Genomic DNA, 22,535 nt, shown 5'->3' on the forward strand with positions numbered 1-22,535 from the left:
TGTGGCCACTAGGGAGGTACCTAATGTCCGTGGGGACCTATGGAGAACACTGGGGATGCCTTGGTCGTCCGTGGGGCAACCGGAGATACACTATCGTCCGTGAGGCCACTGTCAGACCAATGGGAAAGCACTAGCCCCTTGTATGGCCACTGGGGTTGTACTAGCCTTCTGTGGGGACACTGGGGTTGTACTAGCCGTCTGTGGGGACACTGGGGTTACATCAGCCGTCTGTGGGGACACTGGGGTTACATCAGCCGTCTGTGGGGACACTGGGGTTACATCAGCCGTCTGTGGGGACACTGGGGTTACATCAGCCGTCTGTGAGGACACTGGGGTTACACTAGCCGTCTGTGGGGCCACTGGAGGACCACTGGTTGGCCACGTCGATGGTGAGGCCACTCAGGCCCCTCATGGTCTGGCGGCGACGTGGGGGCCGCAGGATGCGCTGGACGGGTTGCGCCCTCTCCCCCAGCGGCAGCCGCAGGTTGAGGCAGGACAGGGCACGCCGCAGCCTCACCCAGCCACGACCTTTCTCGTCTACAACGTCGTCGTCCTGGGGTAAGTAGTGGGAGGGGGACTTGCTGTGGTCAGTGGAAGGCAAGGAGACACTGCAACTACTCCCCTCAGAGAGGTCGTCGCTGCTGGAGCTGGACGACCCCTGACCCTCGGTCGCACACGACCATACTCCCTCATTGCTGTGGTGGTGGTCGTCGTCGTTGTCGTCCTGGCGGCTGGCGTGGGCGGTCATAAGGAGGGTCTCGTGGTCCGAGAAGGTGTGGGAGCGGCGGTGGAGGGTGGATGGGCACACTGGGGAAGGGCAGGTGGCCTGACCACCATAGCTGGGGTCTGGGAGGTCCTTACCTCCACCCTCCCTATGGCAAAACATGTCTCCCTCCTCCAAGGCGGAGGCAGCGTGGGGAGGCGTGAGACAGTGAGTCATGACGTGGGTGGTAGTGTGGCCCGCCAGGTCGGCCTCCTCCCCAGCTACTGGCGGCGCTCTCCCACCCGCCCCTCTCCCCACCACACCCTAGCTCTCTCTCTTCTCCAGCCAACTCAACGCCTCTCCACTCCACTTTACCCCATCTCTGTCCTTCTCGCTTTTTCCCTATTCATCCCCTGACCTTCCCATCTCACGCCATTCCTGTCCTCCCCATCGAAACCCAGTCCCCCTCATCTGACTTCCTTAGCCCAAGGATAACCATGGCAATGATGGTGACGATGGTAGGGATGATGATGGTGGCAGGAATAATGATGGAGGCAGGGATGATGGCGGCAGAATGATGGGAGCAGGGATGATGGAGGCAGGGATGATGGAGGCAGGGATGATGGTGACAGGGATGATGGTGGCAGAGATGGTGATATGGCTGGGATGGTTTCAAATATGGTGATGTGGCTGGGATGGTGACGGTGATTGATGTGGATGGTGAGGTCAACTAAGGCAGACATGATGATGTGGCTAGGATGGTGATGGCAGCAGGGATGGTGATGTAGGCAAGGATGATGATGTTGGGAGGGAAGGTAATGGAAGCAGGGATGGGCTAGAGGGAAGGATAATGATTGTGGCAGGGATCACCTTCTTCAACCATCACTTTCTGTACGACACAGTACTGATTGTTGCTCTGTCTCTTCTATGGGTATCATTGACCGTTGTTGTTGCGAGCAGTCTGCATGCATCCCTACCCACAAGGACTGAACTCAAGGTATGCCATATCTGAGTGTTGCTTCCCTAACCCTAAGTTTGTGTGTGAAGACCAGCCTCTCAAGGGCTGACTGTTACGATACCTCTTTATTTCCTGAAAGAGCTAAGCTGTGGAATCCTCTCCATCTTATCTTTCCCTTTTCCTATAACCCTTCTAGCTATAAGAATCAGGTCTACAAACATCTGTAGAGCCCTGATCAATCTCTAATTCCTTTTCTGTCACATTATTCATTCACCTAAGATGGCCTTTCGGGCAAGACTGCCTGTGCCATGTTGATCACTGCAAAAAAAAGCAAAAATATTTATGATTGAAACATTGTCCATACTTCAGTGCTTTAATCAAACAGAATTCCATTTTGATCTGAAATTGTGAACATGCTCATTCTGAGATCTCGTCTGAGTACCAATGATAAGATTTCTGCCTGGGACAAGGCTAGCTCATAGCACTCACCATGTATCTTGTTTGATCCAGTGATGATGTTTTCTGCTGACACACACTTCCTCAGGCATGTAACATGCTCTTTCAAAATATATTGGTGTTAACAGCTTCTCTAAAACATACACTACAAATGCACCATGACCTTGCCTTACGTGTAAATCAACGTGAGGTTCAGAGATTCTGATTTCCAAGTACAGTATTTTCTCCTTCTCACTGATGTAGAATATATATTCCTAGCAATAGTATTCTGGGATAAGGGAGAAAGAATACTTCCCACGTGTTCCCTGTGTCATAGAAGGCGACTAAAGGGAGGGAATGGGGGGGCTGCAAATCCTCCCCTCTCGTTTTTGATTTTCCAAAAGAAGAAACAGAGAAGGGGGCCAAGTGAGGATTTCCCTCAAAGGCTCAGTCCTCTGTTCTTAATGCTACCTCGCTAACATGGGAGATGGCGAATAGTATGGAAAAAAAAAAAAGTATTGTTATACTTAGTCAAGCCCAATCCCTTCTTTTTGCCTGTTACCATGCATTTTAGCAGTTTCACTCAACCAACTCCTTATTGGTTTTGCAAAAAATTAAGCTTTAAACATCCTTCCCCCCCCCCCCACACACACACATACACACGCACACATTCCTCCTTATACAGAACTGTGATAAGTATATTGTAAGTAAAACATGTCAAAAGCACTAAATAAATTTTTTTTTCAGAATTTTTTCAAGATTTCTGATTCATACTGGCACAACAATACATCACGTAAAAGGGGTTATGATTCTCTAATACAAAATCAAATCATGAATCTGAATCTAGAAAATGTTTCCGTTACAAATAATGTCAAGTCATCTATTGCTGTAACAACAGCCAATATTAGGTCACGAAAACTGGGTAACTTGCTAAATAATTTTATGTAAAAAGGAGGTATCATACAACTGTACTTTCAGGGTGTCCCCACATTTCTGGTTCAGATGGTCATTATATACACCTGCTTATGTCTCTGAACAAAGTAGAATACTTCCGACTATTGTGTTTGAAGTTATTCTCCCAATCAAAAAGATGACATCCAAACATGGCCCTTATCAGCATCATGTGCTATCTAGATACCAAGGTTATATCAAGACATGGCATTTCCCAAATCAAAAAGAATTTCACAAATTCATATCACTTTAATTTTGCTATCTATTCAGATGGGTTTCAGACTTTAGAAGAGCTGATACGCATGTTTCATAGAACAAAGGTGTCGCCTTTACTAGGATGCACAAAGAAGTAATAGGATATGTGTGTGTGTGTGTGTGTGTGTGTGTGTGTGTGTGTGTGTGTGTGTGCATGTGATATTACATTGAAAACAAATTTCAATTAAAACTAATCTTTGTAATAATATTTCCCATGGATGGATACTTGCACAGAGTGGAAAAATCAATTTGCATAAAATTTATGGACAACACCACAGTCAAGATTTATCAAACTCTACAGCAAGTTGTCAAATCTCAAATGCACTGAGTCAGTCCTATTCTTATGGATAAATATGTATGAATTAATGCTTCTTTAAGCACCAGCTGTAATGTGCTCCTGAAACAAAATTAATATTCTATTACATAATGAGGAGCAGTTATAATTCCCATAAAGAACAAAGCACATCCTGTTACCAAAAATGAGACTACATCTTGCTTTGTCCTAAGATTTCAACACTACAGACTTGGCACATTCACATGGCAAGGTCTCTGCTTGGAGGCACCATAGAGCAAGCCATTTTCATTATGGGATCCTTTGCATTGATCTATGGTCAGATTCCTGCTATATGCAACATAATCAAACCTCTTATATGTTCAACAATTACCAAAGTCCAGTTTCCTTCTTTTATCTTTCATCACACAAACCTTTCCAATGTACATGGGAAAGATCAAATGCAGCCACTGATTAAACCAGGGAGGTATGTTTCTGGCATTACCTGACTGGGTATCAGGAGGGTCAGTGACAGTTGCATAGTGAGCCAGCACTCCAGTGGATGTTAAACTGCACTCTGACCCAGGTAGCTGTCCTTTTTTCTACCTCACCTACATGTAAATTGCTGGCATTCAGTCCACAAACATAAAATCTTTCCTTATCAAGCATAACACTTGACAACACTTAACTTTCACAATTCATCTTTCATAGCTCTACATATTCCTGCAGTGAGAGCTAAGCACCAGCCCTGCCCTCTGGTAAAAAGGTAAGAGCAATAAACAGAAAAAGTATGTAGGAATATAAGGCAGGAGCATTAAGAAGTAGTACGTTGGAACGTTAGGTAGAAGTCATAGATAGGAACATTAGATAGAAGTCTCTGGAAACACTGTGCTCGAGCTGCCCTCTGGCAGTGGCCTGTTAAGGGTTAGGCACTACAGGCTCAGAAGCAGCACTTGAGTTCATCAGTTAAGGAAATTCTTTAGCTGTGGTCATTCCCTTGAAGGAGTTCCCAGAAGGAATGGGCATCAAAAATACAGATAGACAGAAGATCAAATACACAAAATTACCAATAGTTGCTCAAGATTCACCTACAGGTGGTTACTTTATATGAAGACCAGGTCCCACCTACGATATCCACCCATTTTAAATAATTTTCATCAACATTCTAAGATAAGGTTGCTATAATCTTGAGGTTATGATCCTACTGCTGTTACCATTCAAAACAGTATCCCCCACTTAATGTTCAATATACTAATGTATGAATATATTCAACTTATCAAAAAAACATAGTCACCAAACAACATGCAGTATAGTTTTCTGTAGCACAAGCTTACACCATCTGAAATAGCAGGTGGTGGCAGTCATCATTTAGTGGCCAACTGTAGCCCACAGTTATGACCTTTGTGCTTTTAAAGAGTACGTCATTTCTAAGGAAAACTATATATCATGTGTTACATCAGTCACAGCTACTGTATTTCTCCCATATATTTCAGTACATTTCTGGGATATTTTCCAGTATATCAAGTTCACTAATTTTGTGAAGATTTAAATGTGATTATGTTTCTAGTCATTTATGATTTTTCTTCTTTTTATTCTTTTCTCTGGCAATTGATTCTCTGGTTCTGCTGTCTTTTTATTACATATCTGATCTCCAGGTTTGGCTATAACTACTTTAGCTACATTTTTTCGGCCTATCTCGGTGGTAAGTGCCTTGAGTGTAGCTTGGTTCTCTTGATGATGACGCTCCCACATGGCCATCATCTTCTCAAACTGTTTCCCAGTTTGCTTCTGTACATCTGACTGTATCTGCGCAAGCTTACTGATCTTCTCCCCAATGACTGCAATGTTTGGATCTTGTCTTGCTTCTACCAATCTGGTTAGGCGCAGATTTTCTCTTGACAAATCTCTCAACAGAACTGTGTTGAAAAAAATAAAATATATAAATATATACTTTAAACATGGTGAAAGCCTTGCAGTAAGATGAAATATGGCAAAGCAGCTTGAGTAAATGGTAATGTAGATCAATTTCTAAAGAGAGGAGTTGACTGTGTTGTTGAATGGTTAGTCAGGATTTTAATGTGTGTGTGGATCATGGTGAGGTGCCTGAATATTGGAAGAATGCCTTTATACTATCACTGAGTAAATGCACAGGGAATAAAGATGAATGTTCAAATAACAGAGAGAAAACTTGGAATGTACCTAGTTACTTGTATAGGAAAAGTGGTGACTAAGAGTGTGGTAGCATGCACAAAGCAGCAGACTGAGGAGGAGCAATGTCGTTTCAAGAGTGGTAAAGGATGTGTAGATCAGGAATTTGTTTCAAAGAATGTGAGAGAGAAATACTTAAAAGAAACTGGAAGATCTGCATGTATCATTTATGGATCTGCAGAAAGCATATCATAGGGTTGACAGAAATGCTTTGTGGGTGTTATGAAAATTAGGTGTGGGAAAAAAGTTATCGGAAGCAATGTAGAGTTTTTATCAAGAAGGTAAGGTGTGTGTGAACATCACTCATACACATCCTGAAAACATGTCCATGGTGTAAAAGTGTAACATGAATTTCCACAAATACACTTTTTACATTATCATTTAACACACTAAATTTGTTTAATCAGACTAATGTCTCCACCAACACCACCATACATGAAATGCTTCCATTGCATTCTATGCCCATCCACTTCCCTTGCATCTTCATATGAAATACCCCTGGCCCTAGTCTATTCTCTCTCAGCATATATCCATCTGTATAATAACAAGTGAGTATATCATACTTCAATACCTGGAAAAAAGGAAGAAAAAAGGAAATGACTGATATAAAAATTTTACAGAAAGTGTATGAATTATTTACATTAATGATGCAGTCCCTGAGTGTACACAAGAGTTACATCCCTAAGTACAGGATTTAGCATTTGGGCTGATATATCTATGACTGAATATTCACTGTTTACAGAAAAGGAATCTGAACAATTCAGCAAAAAGATGAGGAAGAGGGTACCATTGTGTCATGTGCATAATTCATTTCTGCAGATTCAAATGAACTTCTGCAGTGGAACAAAAGACACTATTACCCTTAATGTGCATGTAGTGAAATGGCACTGATGATACCATCCATCTAGTCTATAGCTCCTATAAAAGCTTAATAACCAAAATCATATTTACCTAATGCATTATCAAGCTTGTTTTCTAATTTATTTATGTGGTTTGACTGCTCCTTGACAGTATCAAGTGCTACGTTTATATCATTACCACTTTCCACATGAATGTTGTCTGAGTTCTGTTCTCCAATAAACTTTCTTTGAGGCATATGGGATGGCTGAAAAAACAGAAGATAATTAGATATCTATACACTCATATATTACAGGTATACAGTTTTACTTCACCTAACTTAAATACAACACTGCTATGAACTAAATAAAAAATACAGTATCGAAAACATCTATCATCTATAAATATACGCAACAAAATATCTCCTGGTAGGGCCCATCTACTACTCACATTCACCACTCTTATTGGATTTTCAGGTGAGGATTTTGATTTGGCAGATGCTTTCATCGTGGTGGGAAGCACACCGCTATGCTCACAGGATTCATTTAATTCACCTGCTTCAAAATCTGCTGTACCGTCTTCAATGTCCTCATGGCCAACTTCATTGAAATCATTGGAGTCATCACCATTACCTTCATCTTCTCTTCCACTATCGTTGCTTGTTGATACAAACTTTCGAATTGCATCAAAGGATGGACGACCTTTCCTTGCTTCACAAGCATTGATATATGGCATAATCAGGTTGTAATAATCAGGCAGAGGTCTGGAGTGGGTGTAGTTGTGAGCTTTGGCCCATTTCTCCAGTTGCTCATAAGATCTACACTGGTTAACAAGGTTGCGCCACTTCTGGTGACATCGTTTCATTGTCACACCCTCTTGCTGTAACAGATTGATGAAAATAAGTTTGAAGTCCTGGTCACTATATGAAGAATAATAAAGACATAAGAAACATATCATATATAATCTTATGACCCCTTTTATGAGGCTCCTACAACTTCAAGGCTGCATTACAATAAGTGGCACGAAAATGATGGACTTTCCTGAAGTGAGAAGTTCCTCAAGAATGTACTCCTTTTCATCCATCAATGATGATAAAGCCTTGCCAAAGATGACTTTCCACTTGTGGCATAACATCCAGGCAGTCTAGCGGCAATCAGTAAAAAAATTACATATTGATTAAGTTAAACTAAGATATTTCAACTCTTTAGCCTTAAGAGAGTGTAATCCATCAATTACTGCAAGGATGTAATACCACAAAGTAAAGAGAAACTTGTAAAGTATAAAACAGCAACTTAACATGCCCATTTTGTTTGTCCATAATGCTTTTCCTATGCTCTAAGAGGGAAAGTACAGTCTGATCCAAGAAATCATCACATACCTATGCTACAATCAACATAAAACTAAAATTCTAGTAGAGAAAATTGATGTATGAGACTATGTCATACATAAACAGAAATGAAAGAACAGTTTATTGTTTCATCATGCCCAAAATAAAAGTCTTAACACTCATATTTACAGAAACATAAAGTATTGGAAGATGACATATGAAAATAAAACATAGAAGAATAATCTACACAGCTTCAAGGAGTGGCCATAATCTAAGTGTGAAAAGATATCAAAATCCTTCCAAAATAAACCTCTCCTTAACATGAGAGAAAAAAAAAAACAGGATGTGAACAGATCAAACCTCTACCTAGTACCATACATATCCCAGAAAATGAATTGTAATGACATAAAACAAAGCAGACAACTTACAAGGCTTGAGAGATGGAAAGTTATCTTTTTCCAAGTATTTCTTCTATTTTGACGAGGGTTAGTATCTATCACAAGCTGAACTAATCGATCCACTGTGGCTGGAAGGAACTGGAAATTGCTATCCTCTTCATTTTCATCATCTGGAAGACCTAGTGTAGAAAAACTGGCTTAGATTACAAGAGGCATATTATTGCGCAATGATAATAAAATGACATGCAACTTCATACCATGTGTTGATGTGTAAAAAGATCTCTGAAACAGAATTCTAAAATACAAAGGAATGTGAACACTTCAGAACACTTCAATGAGCACTCTCTTAGCACAATAATTATGATTCATGTTCATTAAATTTACACCAGTTCCAAAGCCCGTAAATCCAGCACCCAGACCTGACCTGTCTGAATCACAGACGGTGAGAAGAATAGCAAAATGTACTCCTCAGTATGCAGAGAAATGTTTTCCACAAAATATAAATTTCTTGGATTAGACATTTAATCACTACATATGGAGTGGCAAGCACTTACTCAACATGCAATACTGTACTCCTAAAAAAACATTTCAAATGGACTTCATTTACTTAACCTATTCATCAATTCAAATAGCATCAACTGTGGATTAACAAACTTCCATGCTTTGTAGAATTCAAGCGAATTTCTGACCTCCTTATATCAAATACCAGTACATTACAAAAGATCTAAAATTTAGGGGAAAAGCAACTGCAGATTTTAAGAACTTCAGAAATAAGGGCCACAGACTAAGGTCTGATTACACAGTAACCCCTAACAGAGTGTTCTACATACTTGAGACAGCTTCTAGGTGTTATATGTTTGTTATAATCATTACCATCATACACAAAGGCTTCATCAATTTTACCAAGGTGGCATCAGAAAGATGAACAACAGCCTCATTTGCACACATCCACTATGCAATTGTCATGTATAATGTACTAAAACAATAGCCCCTCATCCACAGCCAAGCCCAAAAGACTATTCTAAGGTTAACCCTCTTGTCATGGGTAGGTAGATACTTCCCTTCTTCCCTCCATTTCCATCATGTAGACCCTCCAAGTCACTCTTTCTTTGCCCATCATCTCCCTATATCTGAACCCTTTCAATCATACTCTACTTACTACCACTGTCAGTCTTTAACAGATCACCCTGTCTTACACATTTCTAAAATGTCCACCCTCTTCCTTTCTTCTCCATTCAAGTCCCAAGACTCATATCTATACAATACTGACAGGAATACAAAACCTTCAAACATATCCATATTTCCCCTAACATGAATATCACATATAAGAATATTCATTTTGTAAGATATCTAATAAACACTTACAGAAATCATTGTACTGTACATTCTTTACCCAAAATCCTTTCTTGCTTCCAATTCCAAAAAGTATTATATATAAGTCCATCTACTATAGCTGCAGATATATTATAAAACAAAAGCTACTTACTTCCAGTCCATTTATTTCTTCCTAAACACTGTAGTTCATGCGAAACAAGATCTTTCTTATTACCAAGTAAAAGATGACACAGGGAACATCTTTCAACTCTGAAATGGAAAAAATGCAAAAAATTTTGGATATATGAAACAGATCCATCTGCTGATATTACCAGTATTTGAAATGCCTACCAGTCACAACAATGAAGCTGAATCTTAACTTCTATCAATCAGTCTATCTACATCCTACATTGTATAATCTTTCCTCCCTATACATAAGGTTCAATCCCGAACAACCTTCCTCTTGGTTGTCATTGTAGCTCTCTATAAAATATATCACTATCACACATTAATTTTGTCCATCTAATTCCTATCCTGCACTTTAAAATGTCTTCTAAAATGTAAAGTCTGTCCTAAATCCATCCTATGCCACACCAACAGGATTTATTTCACATTTTATTTTACTTTGTCGCTGTCTCCCGCGTTAGCGAGGTAGCACAAGGAAACAGACGAAAGAATGGCATCTAGATAATCATGAGGTCACACATACAGCCAGCTCTTGGAAGCGAAAGGGGAAACTGAAACAACACTGAGGTTCAAGGTAAGCAGGTCAAATTGCAAGGTCAGACTGGGAGAGCTGAGAAACTACACTCCTTTAGATTCAATCTAGTCTAGTAGGTAAGTACTCCTAAGACATGAAAGCAGTACCTCATACAAGAAGGAATCAATCCTTTGTATAATTAAATCAACTATTTAGAAGAGAAGAATTTGTGGCACCTGAATAAGCAGACTATTTGAGTAATGTGAGGTATTCAAGATAAGTTAGATGCCAGAGTGGTACTCAGTATAGTAAGTTCATTCTGTTAAGTGGTAGATTTACATATCCATCAAAAGACACAAGTCTATGTTTATAAAGGAAATTGTGTCAAGAAGTCAAAGAAAAGTACTAACTTTTGAGTACAGGCTCTCCCCTACTTACGAACTATGCGACTTATGATCATCTGTACATTTGACTGGGAAAAAAGATATACATTAATAAAAATGATGGAATATGAACAAGAGAATCTTAAATAAAAGGTAAAGAATAATTACAGAATCATATAATAAAGCTGGTTACTAAAAAATGGTCAGTCAGAATAAAACTCGGATGCATGCTGGGGAGGGGGAGTTCTTACAATGAAAATTCTCAAAGGCTGGGCTAGTGCGTAGCATTCGCTGAAGAAAAATTGAGAATTATGAACATGTTGTGAGCTTTACTTGCTCTCAAATGTTAAGTGTAAGATGAAGAGACTGATTATTTGTGGACTGCAAGCCAACAGCCTGTATGCGAGTGAATGTGACTTGAGTACTCAGGAATGGCCAATCTGGTAGATCATATCTTTTTCCTAGGAATGGTTAAAGCTTAAGCAAAATACTGTTTTTATGTTTCTTGTGCACCATTTCATAAATCAAAAAGAATAAAAATGTCATCTACCATCTTTTGTACAATGGAAGAAAACTGCTACACTCTATATAAAAATGTAACTCAGCAAATATATATATTACCCTTGTAATATAAACTCCTTCTTCTGCTTGATCAGGTCTAAGAAGAATTCGTCAATGCCAAATTCGTGAGCAACTTCAGCTGGACCTGCACGGTCCTGCTCTATACGGTTTAATATTGAAAGAACGATGTCCTTCCTGATCATTGTATTCCCTATGTCAATCACCTCTATGCATCTTCGCTCTTGTGGACTAGCACCCACAACATACTCTCCGTCGGCCTCCACCTAAAAGGAGAAATTCTTTTATATTTCCTGCTATTGACTGGTTAAAGTACAAGACTTTTTGAAATATGTACCTTACATAAACCAGTACCCCCAAAAAATCTTCCAATCAGAATTTTCTGTACACTTTTTGATAATTCCATCACAACACTCATCTCACTCTCTACCCCTACCTTATTCTTGTTTCATCTTTCACCTGTTTCTGCTTATTTTACTGAAATACACATTTTTTGTCTAAATTCCTATTTCTGTTCTTTCCAAATGCCCACAGCATGCTGTCAAACCATATAACAGTCATTCCTTTCCTGCAACCATATCTCTCTAACTTTTTCATTCCAAGCTCCTTCTACTTTCCTAGCCCCTTAGAAATGTTTCTAAAGCTTTAATTCTGACCACCTGCACTTTGCTAGATAATCTTCCATAGACATGTTCCCTAGCAATAGGTTACATCTCCAATGGCAACCCTTCCCTGTGCTGCAAACTGACATTATATCTTTCAGTAATTCTTGTGACAATGAACAATCACAAGTTTTCAGAGGAACAGTGTTCATACCTCAGGGTATCCCATCACCTCTACAAAACATGATTTGATTTCCAATCAATTTATGGATAATCAAAATCTCATTACCTTGCATTCCTGGATCATATTGGTATTACAGTTGTCATGAGCATCTTCCGCTATAGCCTCATCCACTGTTCCATCCTTTATTGTCCTGCTATTCAATTTCTTCAGCACTCTCATTTTCACATTATCAATTTCTGAAATGAAAAAGATTATATACACCTGATCCATTCTATGGACCTAAGAAAGGAATTATTGACATCATACATAAACATAATTTTCTAATCATACAAACTCAGGCTTCATTTTATGGGGATCTTGCAGTTTCAAAGCAAAGCTTTTAGCATTATTATCATTACTTTGTCGCTGTCTCCTGCATTAGCGAGGTAGCGCAAAGAAACAGACGAAAGAATGGCACCAGCCCACCCACATACACATGTATATACATACACGTCCACACACAGCACATATACATACCTATACATTTCAATGTATACACATATATACATACACAGACATATACATATATACACATGTACATAATTCATACTTTCTGCCTTTATTCATTCCTGTCGCCAACCCATCACACATGAAATGACAACCCTCTCCCCCCACATGCACGTGAGGTAGCACTAGGAAAAGAAAACAAAGGCCACATTTGTTCACACTCAGTCTCTAGCTGTCATGTATGATGCACCAAAAACACAGCTCCCTTTCCACATCCAGGCCCCACAAAACTTTATATGGTTTATCCCAGACACTTCACATGCCCTGGTTCAATCCATTGACAGCATATGGACCCCGGTATACCACATCATTCCAATTCACTTTATTCCTTGCACGCCTTTCACCCTCCTGCATGTTCAGGTCCCGATCGCTCAAAATCTTTTTCACCCCATCTTTCCACCTACAATTTGGTCTCCCACTTCTCCTCATTCCCTCTACCTCTGACACACATATCTTCTTTGTCAATCTTTCCACACTCACTCTCTCCATGTGATCAAACCATTTCAAAACACCCTCTTTTGCTCTCTCAACCAACTCTTTTTATTACCACACATCTCTCTTACCCTTTCATTATCTATTCGATCAAACAACCTCACACCACACATTTTCCTCTAATCTGCCCACCTGCAGATGAAGGGTGTTTTGGTCAGGGTGGTGTGCAAAGTGAGAGAGTCAGGGAGAGTGGTTCAGTGAAGAGAGAAGAGGTATTGAAAGCCTTATGGAAGATGAAATCCAGCAAGCAGCTGGTTTGGATGGTGTTGCAGTTGAATTCATTAAGAAAGGGGGCAATTGTGATGCTGACAGGTTGGTAAGGATATTCAATGTATTATGGATCTTAATGAAGTGCCTGAGGATAAGCAGAATGCATGTATAGTGCCACTATACAAAGGCAAAGGGGACGAAGGTGAATGTTCAAACTACAGAGGCATAAGTTTGTTGAGCATTCCTGGAAAATTGTATGGAAGGGTATTGATTGAGAGGGTGAAGGCATGTACAAAGCATCACATTGGGGAGGAGCAGTGTGGTTTCAGGTGTGGTGGAGGATGTGTGGATCAGGTGTTTGCTTTGAAGAATGAGAGAAATACTTACAAAAACAGATGGATTTGCACATAGCATTTATGGAACTGGAGAAGGCATATGAGTATTGATGGAGAAGCTTTGTGGAAGGGCTTAAGAGTATATGGTGTGGGAGGTCAGCTGCCAGCAGTGAGTTTTTATCGACCTGGTGTAAGGAATTTGTACGAGTAGAAAGTGAGGAGAGTGATTGGTTCCTGGTGAAGGTTGGTCTGTGGCAGGGGTGTGTGATGTCCCCCTGGTTGTTTAATTTGTGCATGGATGGGGTGACTCATACATCACATCCAAGATGGATTGAACCAACCACAGCCCCCTCTCCTGTGCAGTTTTAGAGGCAATACTTGATACCATCCTTCACAACAAGGAAAAAAGTGATTAGCAAATTTCAGAGCCAGCTGCCATGGCATCGTCACTCACAATGGCTTCACCTCTAACACACTTGAACTCTATAATGGAGTTCCCCAGGAGCACTTCTTTCTCCAATCCTTTTCAATATCTTCCTATAAGACATCTAATTACCTCAAGCAAACCACAACATGAAGATCTTATTATAAGCAAATAGCCTCACAATCACAACACCCTCACACCACAATAACAACAACAAATGAGCAGCACTATATTACATAACTGGAACAATGGGTCACTCAGAATGTCTGTATCTCCAAAGAGGTTCTCAATCACTCTTTTAACTCCAGACAGACATGAACCCACCTCAAATCCTTCATAGTCACCTTAAAAAGATATCAACTCCCACTGAACAAAGACCATTCCAGGCATCACATATAACACACATGACATTCACTCCCCACATCAACATCAACAAAAAAGCAACACGAACTAAATAGTCTCAGAACACTAACTGGTACAAGATGTGGATGTGAAAAAGGATCTCTAAACATCCTTTACAAAAAATTCATCTGCTGCCTTTTAAACTACACCTTACCAACCTGGTGTTCTACCCTCTCAAAGCAAATATACCAAAGACACAAAACTACACAAAATAGCGCTCTCAGAACGATGCACAAGACATACACCCATCAGAAGCTACACTCCTCTGACAAACACGTTTCATTTTCCTGTATACATTTTGGAAACCACCCATCCCTACACAATTACAAACACCATTTCTACATATTCCAACATCCCTCATGCCCATTACACCATAAACACAACAACACTGAGGATTTACTACTCAAATGATCCCCACTGTCTGCGGAGGTGTAAGATGGTGCTCTACTGAAGTTACAACACCTGGTATGGATAGACAGTATGCAAGAATGCTTGGGACATATTTCAAAACACAAAATATGTCTGGTGACCCAGAATTGGATCTCTTCTGAAACTTTAAAGTTCTGGGTGATTACTATATCTAAAGTTTAGTAGCTGTTACATTAGAGTTAATGAGTTTCACATGATCTCACCTTTTTCAATTTCTTTAATAGATCCATAAAATTCTGGAGGGTCAAGATTGAGATAACCTAGCATTTCATTCTTCTTGTGAAGCACATCATAATTCCTGGCACGCCGTTGTAAACTTAACCACTTCTTTACAACAGCTTTTCGGTTAACCCATTCCCCAATCTGAAAGATACTTTAATACATTAACAGGGCTATCAATTCAATGGAAAATTACAGGGACTAGTTAAACCAAGATGCAATAGCATGAAATCTACCACAGTTACTGTAAGCAAATGATGTTGTTCTGCTAGCCAAACCAGATAAGCAGTTGGGTAGAAACCTAAGTTGCTCTCATCTCAGTATGAGGAGGATACTGAAATGAAATGCATGAAAGACAAAGATTCTTGGTGCTGAAAAATATGGGTGGTGACATTTCAAAATGAAATCTGGATGAAGAAAAATCAAAACATGAGAAAGGGTATAGAAATCTGGGTGTAAAGATAAGTAAGGATGGTATGTAAAAGTAGAATCTAAGAGCAGAGCCATTCAAGGATTTAGCACTGGAAGTGCACTGAGAGCCCAGATGAATAGTGTAGAGTATGCAAAAACATGTTCACTGGATGGCTTACCCCTTATCTACTTTCTGGACATAAGCCTTAGTCTTCATGGATCTAGCTTTGTAAAAAATAAGAGCACCTTAAACTGATTACTTGTGTGGTAAAGTTATATAGAATGGTGGTAATGAGACATGAGTTGCTATTCAGGATTTAATTCTCAACATTTCAACAATTTTCTTCCTAAGGAAAATATGATGCAGAAGTGACTTACAGGGGGTTATATACAATGTTACTAGTTCGAGTTCCTCGTCACTGTGGTGTGGCATTCCATGATTGGTCAGTTCCTCTTGCCTGCTTGCTTACACTTGATTATGCTCTAACCACAAGTCTAGCTGTCGATGTTGCCCAAGAGCAGCTGTTGTCCTTTAATAAAATATAGGGTAATTCACCACTTTTTTCCTATGTCTGTCCAAGCCTTAGTGGATAAGTTATGCCTCTTCCCATTGATGAAGATGCAGAACAAGCAGGACATCTCCCCAGAGGGAAGGAGGCACAAATTATCCAAAGGAGAGAGGCAGTGGTAGCAGCCTACATTTTACTAGAGGACATCATCAATACAGTAGCAGGGAGCGACAGACATGTGACAGTGGTGGCTAGACTGGTGGGCAGAGCTTTGTCAAATGTGAGTGGGCAGGCAAGAGGAACTGACCAATCAGAGAGCACTGCCCCTCTGCATCCAGGCAGTGATCCAGTTGCACAGTATAAAACCCCATGTGAGACAGTGTCAAATTTTCCTGAGGAACAAAATGCCGAAATGTTGAGAATTAAATTCTGATAAGTAGGTCATGTCTCACTACTGCTTTACTACCTATCTGTCAGAATGAGCAAAATTCATTTGTGTAATAATGCTAGTCTCAGTACTCCTTTACTACCTATCTGTCAGAATGAACAACATTCATTTGTGTAATAATGCTAAAGTAATAAAAAAAGAGGAAAATATAATAAAAATCTAAGAAAGATGAATGGATAAAATCCATTTAAGATGTCATGATCATGCAAGATGGTAGGTTAATGATTAACTGGTGCAGATCTAGAGAAGTAACACTACAGATACAGGTTTGTGCGTTTATGCAATTAATAACTAATCTTTTTGATTTGTATGGAGCATTTATGGATCTGAAAAAAGCATATGATATGGCTGATAAAGATGCGCTGTGGGTTTTTGGAATATATGGTGTGGGAGAAAAGCTATTAACAACAGAAGAGATTTTATTGAGAGTTAAATGTAAAAGTATGAGTAAGCAGAGAGGAGGGTTAATGGTTCCAGGTGAAGGTGAGTCTGTAGTACGTGTGTGTGATGTCACCATAGCTGTTCAAAGTTTATGGATGGTGTGGTTGGGAAGGCAAATGCAAGGGTTTTGGGGAGAGGGACTGGTATGTAGTGTATCAGGTGGGAATGCTTGGGAGATGAGTCAGTTACTGTTTGCTGATGACACAGAGCTGCTGTCAGAAACAGCAGATTTTGGTGTCTGAGTTTGGGAGAGAGATAGTGAAAGAAGAAAGCTGAGAGTAAATATTAATAAAAGCATGGTCATTTCTGCATAATTTTTAACCTCTGTACCAAATTATGAATAATGTTAATGTGCCTTTCAGTAGATCCTATCTTTTGCTCATGTGCAACCTTCTGTACAAGGAAAAGAGATAGACTGAAAAAGAGATACAGATATTGTGAATAAATTGTTTAGGAACAGTCAGGGACTGTGGTACCATTGATGATGATACCAGATGGTTTTTAAATATGTATAATGGAGGCAAATTAAGCAAAAGAGTGATGACGAGAAGTGACATCACTCTTACTTGACAAAGCATGTGTGCACATTGAGAAATTATGAAGTACTTATATAAATGTGGATAAGACTATTTACCACAATGCATGCAAGTTGAAGATATGTGTAAGCAAAATGAGAGGCTGTAGGCACTAGGTAATAATAAATCATTATAATATTATCACTTAGACAAAAATCTAGGGATCAACATACAGATTCCTGAAGCTGCCTAGTTACTTCTTCCATCACAATTGTATATGGTCTTTTGCCAATTTTAGCTTTTGCCTGTCCAATGATTTCAACATTGTCCCTCATACACTGCAGGAATATTGCTTCATACTCCCGACTCCAGGTTCTTGGCGCTGTAAGAAAAATGTTCACATGCTTTAAAACATGTCAGACCAATATCTTCTAATGAGCTTACTGAAGTCTCTATATACATTAAATGAATCATCAACCACATCATAGGTCAAGTGGAACATGTACAATCTTTTGCATATATTCATGTAACAGCAAATATCCACTATCACATAATTTTTGCCTTTTGTTCCAGCTTTTCAAACTTACAACTCATTACAAATGCTCTCTTCATCATCCTAACCATAGACAACATATTCATACTTCACTCATGAACAAAGCTGTTGAGTTATAAAGCATCTGCTAAACCACTATAAGCAGTAAGGTTTATGGTCTTTTTTCTTAAACATCCTCCTCTGTCATCCTATCCTCCAGTGCCATTTGTATTACACATTCCCTAACTCCTAGATCTATCCAACTCTCCAGTATCATAAACCCAATCAAAATTATCAGTCTCTCCCATCTTCACTTTGTTATTTACTTCCATATTCAATACTTATATCTAAATATATATACATATACATGTCACTGTTAAATGTTACGTATCAATTACATGATCAACTTCTGTGGCAAAAGATCAAATTTTCAAATGATATTTTCTTTGTCAACCCTTGCAATTATTAAATATTTCAAACACAATGCCTCTCCTATATAAGCCTCTACTTATCAAAATCAGTAAGGTTCATCTTACATCACTCAACCCAAGTAGTTTAAGATAATTAATATACAACCATATCCTCCACTCTACCAAAGAATTCCCACACATTCACTACCATAAAGTCTACTTCCCAAATGTTAGGAGTGTTTTATAGACCCATAATCATTTTTCTTGTTAGCAACTATTTCATAGCTACTAGGGTTTTATTTACCAAAGTATATAATCATTTTTCTTGTTAGCAACTATTTCATAGCTACTAGGGTTTTATTTACCAAAGTATATACTGGATCCACATCTTGGGTGGGCCATCCTTCACTTTTCTATTATCTACAATGGAATCAAAGGCCTTCCATCTACCTTTTTCTGTATGCTCTAATGTTGCTGCTCTCTCATGTTTTTGGACACTGCCCTTGTGTTCTTGTAATCTGTTTGCATGAGGGTCCATCATCCACCTGTGGTATGCTTTTGGCTGATGCTTCTAAAGTTTCAACTTTCAAATGCCCTTCAAATTAATATCCTTGGTGTATCATCAGTACACAGGTTGAGCCACATTATATACGGATGAGGGGTTTATACTAATACAGTACCCCAATGATGACATAAAAATATTAGATGATCTTAACCTAAGCAAGTTTTAATCAGTACACTCTCAACATTTTTAGTATTCCATGCAGTGAAGGCAAACAAGCCTTACTGAGGTTCTCCGAGAGGAACAAGCTCATGAGAAACTACCACACTCTGAAAAGTTTCACTAAAATATCATCAATGCACAAACCAGGGTATGGGGTCTTTGACTATGGGGTCTAACTTCATTTACCCTACAGACAGCACAGCCTTACAAGATGGTCTTGACTCAAAGGTCAAGAACACATCTGCAAAGATAAACTGTTATGGGAACTTACATCAAATGAAGCCCTGGCTAAGTTTATAAAAGGACAAACCCCAAGAAGTACCAAAAGAACTCCCTCTGGAAATATGTCTTCTAACTTGTTATCTCCATGTCACAATACATTGGTTGAGATACGGGATCTTTGTGCCTGGGGTCTTGTTCTAAGCTATCCTACTGTGATATGACTTTATAAGCTGCTATTGACAAGATCTGTTTACCAGATGCACCAGTAATGGCAAAAACATGAAATTCATGGAGGGAGCTGTCAGGTGATTTATCCTTTAAAGAAGTAAACCTTTCTATCGATTGAACTAGTGCTCATGTGAGCAAAGGAAAGAACGAGTGGAGGAGATGCACACAATACGGGACCACATCAGCTAAGCTGTGACATTACAGTGTTTGGGAGAGTAAATGAAAGGTTGCTGAGATCCTATGAGTAATTAGCTTATTGTGTACAGTAATATAAAGTAATATGTACAAAAAATGCACTGCAGCCATGCCACATGCAGAGCATTTTAAACAGGCCTAACAGCATGTTTTCAAAATGATTTGGTAATCAAAGGCAAAACAGCTACTCAGTGGCATAAATGAAAAAAGAAAAATGATTTCTCTCTAACATCTCTTAAACCTCCTTTCTATGACCTTAAGACACAAAAAACCCTAAGTGCTAATGACAGCCATTACTTCAAAACTACAACCTATGGTACAATGCAGTTCCACTTACGTCTTGGTATCTTGACTCTAGAGGAATCATTTCTTCTCTTTCCTGGACTTTCAAGCTTCTTCAGGGTGGTTGGAGGTTCAACACACAACATGGTATGGTCTGCTGCAGACAATACATCTTTAAATACTGCATTGCAACTGTAACAAGCAAGTTGGTGTCCGGCCCTGTAAAATCAAAGACGAAAGTAAACAAGAAGGTCTACTTATCTCTTACTAAGTGCTCACTAATTTCATCTTCAACAAGCAAACCATACAGTTGCATTATACCACACTCCTGCACCCCATCTTGCACTTGTTCTTGCTTCATCCTATTTCCAGTTCCACTCCCTTATATTTTCTTTGATGATCTCTTTAAAAAAAAATCTTTCTCCACTTGCATTCATAATCTGTTGGTAAAACTGAAGAGCAAATTGAACAACCACGAACAAATGACCATCTGGAAAAAGCACATGCATGAGAGAAAAATAATCATTGTACTTTATGAAAGAAGAATGCATAGGATGCATTCAATATAGCACTCACTCAGTTATTACTACGCAGCTAAGTCTTCCAGCATGTACCATCAAAATAAAAAAAAAAAAAATAGTTCAGCAGATTACTGAAAAGAAAATGAATTATGGTTTACCTTTATATTTCATTTAACCAATGTTTGATCCTAATATTTGATCAGTCTACGTTTTATCATACTGTTTGATCAACCAATGGTTTATCTACCTGTTTGATCAATGTTTAATCAACCAATGGTTTATTTCACTATTTGAACGACCAATGGTTTATCTTAGTCTGATTAACCAAAGCTTTATCATTATATTTGATTAACTAACGCTTTATCTCCGTTTGATCAATGTGATTTATGTTACTGCTTGATCAACCATCTTTATCCCATTATATGATCAACCAATGTTTAATCTTACCATTTGATCCATGTTTAATCTAATTTTGATTAACCAATGTTTTATCCAATTTGATCAACCAAAGTTTCATGTTAATGTTTACTTGATCAACCAACATAATAATGTTTAAAGTTCCCTTATGTAATTTATGGTCTTGATGCGTTATTGCCAGTGTTATCTAACTCCATATAATTACTACAACATACATTACAGTTCCATGATTCTCGTAATTCATATTTTATTTTTAGACATCTAGTCTTTGCATCATTTACGTCTCTAGGTAATATTTACTCTAAACTACAACTCTCTAAACTTTCTACATTATGATTCAAGTTGTTTCTGACGGTATAGAATAAGATATATTGGTTGGCAGCTCCATATTCATATCCAGACCCAACCCACCACCACTAAAAACTTGAGCCTCCATTGCTCCAGTCTTCTTCCTCCACTTCCACGGTAATTTCCGTGACCTCCTCCACCTTTCATATTTACCCAGCAGTGGCTTCATCACTTTGTCTGAAATTCCCCTGGTCATGTTTCTGGCGAGGCTATGAAGGCAAGGAGTGATGTACGACGAGTGGAACTGGTCCATGTTGTGGACAGGAAGCGCCAGCCACTGGCTCACAACTTTGTCTACTCACACGGGGCCATACGCCCGCCAAATCTTACGAGAAAATATCACCTTTTATCCCCATTTCAAGTCACATTATCACCGCCATGATACCAAGTCCTTCAAGGTGAAATGCACTATCGTATTATATAGACATTTGGGTGCTTTAGAGGGAACTTACGGGATTTTGTAGCTTATTTCTAGCGGATCCATTGCCAGCGGATCCACAGCCATGACGCCGTTAATGCGTTAAACATGTTCGGGAGAACAGAGGCGTTCGCAGCCCTGCCGTTTCTGGAACCGGATTTTTTGACGTCATTGATGCATTCTTACGTTCTTTATGGTAATTTCTGTACTCCATTATACATAAATAATGATAATATATGAGAAAAACACACATGCTATGCAGATTAAAGAATTATAGAAGGTAATTCTGTACAATAATGAAAGTATGTTACTTTGGAGGGTTAAAGCAATTGCAATTCTTAAATTTATCAATGAAGGTTAAGGATTGATTACCGTTTATATCTTTGGGAACTAACCGTTTCCACTTTTGAATCGGTAAATTCCTAAATATACTTACCCGATACAACACTTGCGAGAAACTACAGGAATCAGAAAGGGATGAAGGATGTGCATGCCACAACGCCAACAGTAAATTGAACTTGTTTACATTCTAAACCTCCTCCAGAAGTAAATTCATCTACTTCGTCAAAATTATCGATAACTATGCTGTGTCCTTCACTCCCAAATCAAAATGATTGGTAAATCATAACTTTTTGCACCACAGTTACTGAGGGTAAGGCATATCTTTTAAGACAAAAATGAAGAAAATGAGTGAATAGAAATTTACAATAATACTTCATCAAATTATCTTAATTATCATACATCGTCTCAGT

The 22,535-nt window shown here is 39.0% G+C and overlaps 1 protein-coding gene across 2 annotated transcripts; it reads right to left on the bottom strand.

The window, feature by feature from the left end:
• Window positions 1-3,021: 3,021 nt before the first annotated feature.
• LOC139766517 (uncharacterized) lies at window positions 3,022-21,948 on the bottom strand. Of its 2 annotated transcripts, none has more exons than XM_071695245.1 (11): window positions 21,818-21,948; window positions 20,135-20,298; window positions 17,720-17,868; window positions 15,147-15,306; window positions 12,211-12,341; window positions 11,362-11,585; window positions 9,830-9,927; window positions 8,374-8,522; window positions 7,069-7,497; window positions 6,733-6,886; window positions 3,022-5,489 (listed from the first exon to the last, which is right to left on the bottom strand). In XM_071695245.1, exons 1-11 carry the CDS (start codon window positions 21,868-21,870, stop codon window positions 5,137-5,139), a joined length of 2,064 nt encoding a protein of 687 aa, XP_071551346.1. In that variant the 5' UTR covers window positions 21,871-21,948; the 3' UTR covers window positions 3,022-5,136. The 2 variants fall into 2 exon arrangements, with proteins under 2 accessions (XP_071551346.1, XP_071551347.1); XM_071695246.1 differs by lacking the exon at window positions 21,818-21,948 and adding an exon at window positions 21,519-21,640.
• Between the last annotated feature and the right edge of the window lie 587 nt (window positions 21,949-22,535).

This window comes from Panulirus ornatus, chromosome 58 (assembly GCF_036320965.1).
Source record: "Panulirus ornatus isolate Po-2019 chromosome 58, ASM3632096v1, whole genome shotgun sequence".
NCBI lineage: Eukaryota > Metazoa > Arthropoda > Malacostraca > Decapoda > Palinuridae > Panulirus > Panulirus ornatus.

Coding starts and splice junctions, on each gene's coding strand:
- LOC139766517 (XM_071695245.1), bottom strand. CDS start 21,870: ATGGCTGTGGATCCGCTGGCAATGGATCCGCTAGAAATAAGCTACAAA. Junction 17,869..20,134: donor TAGAGTCAAGATACCAAGAC/GTAAGTGGAACT, acceptor TTTTTCTTACAG/CGCCAAGAACCTGGAGTCGG. Junction 15,307..17,719: donor CTAGGCAGCTTCAGGAATCT/GTATGTTGATCC, acceptor AGTATCTTTCAG/ATTGGGGAATGGGTTAACCG.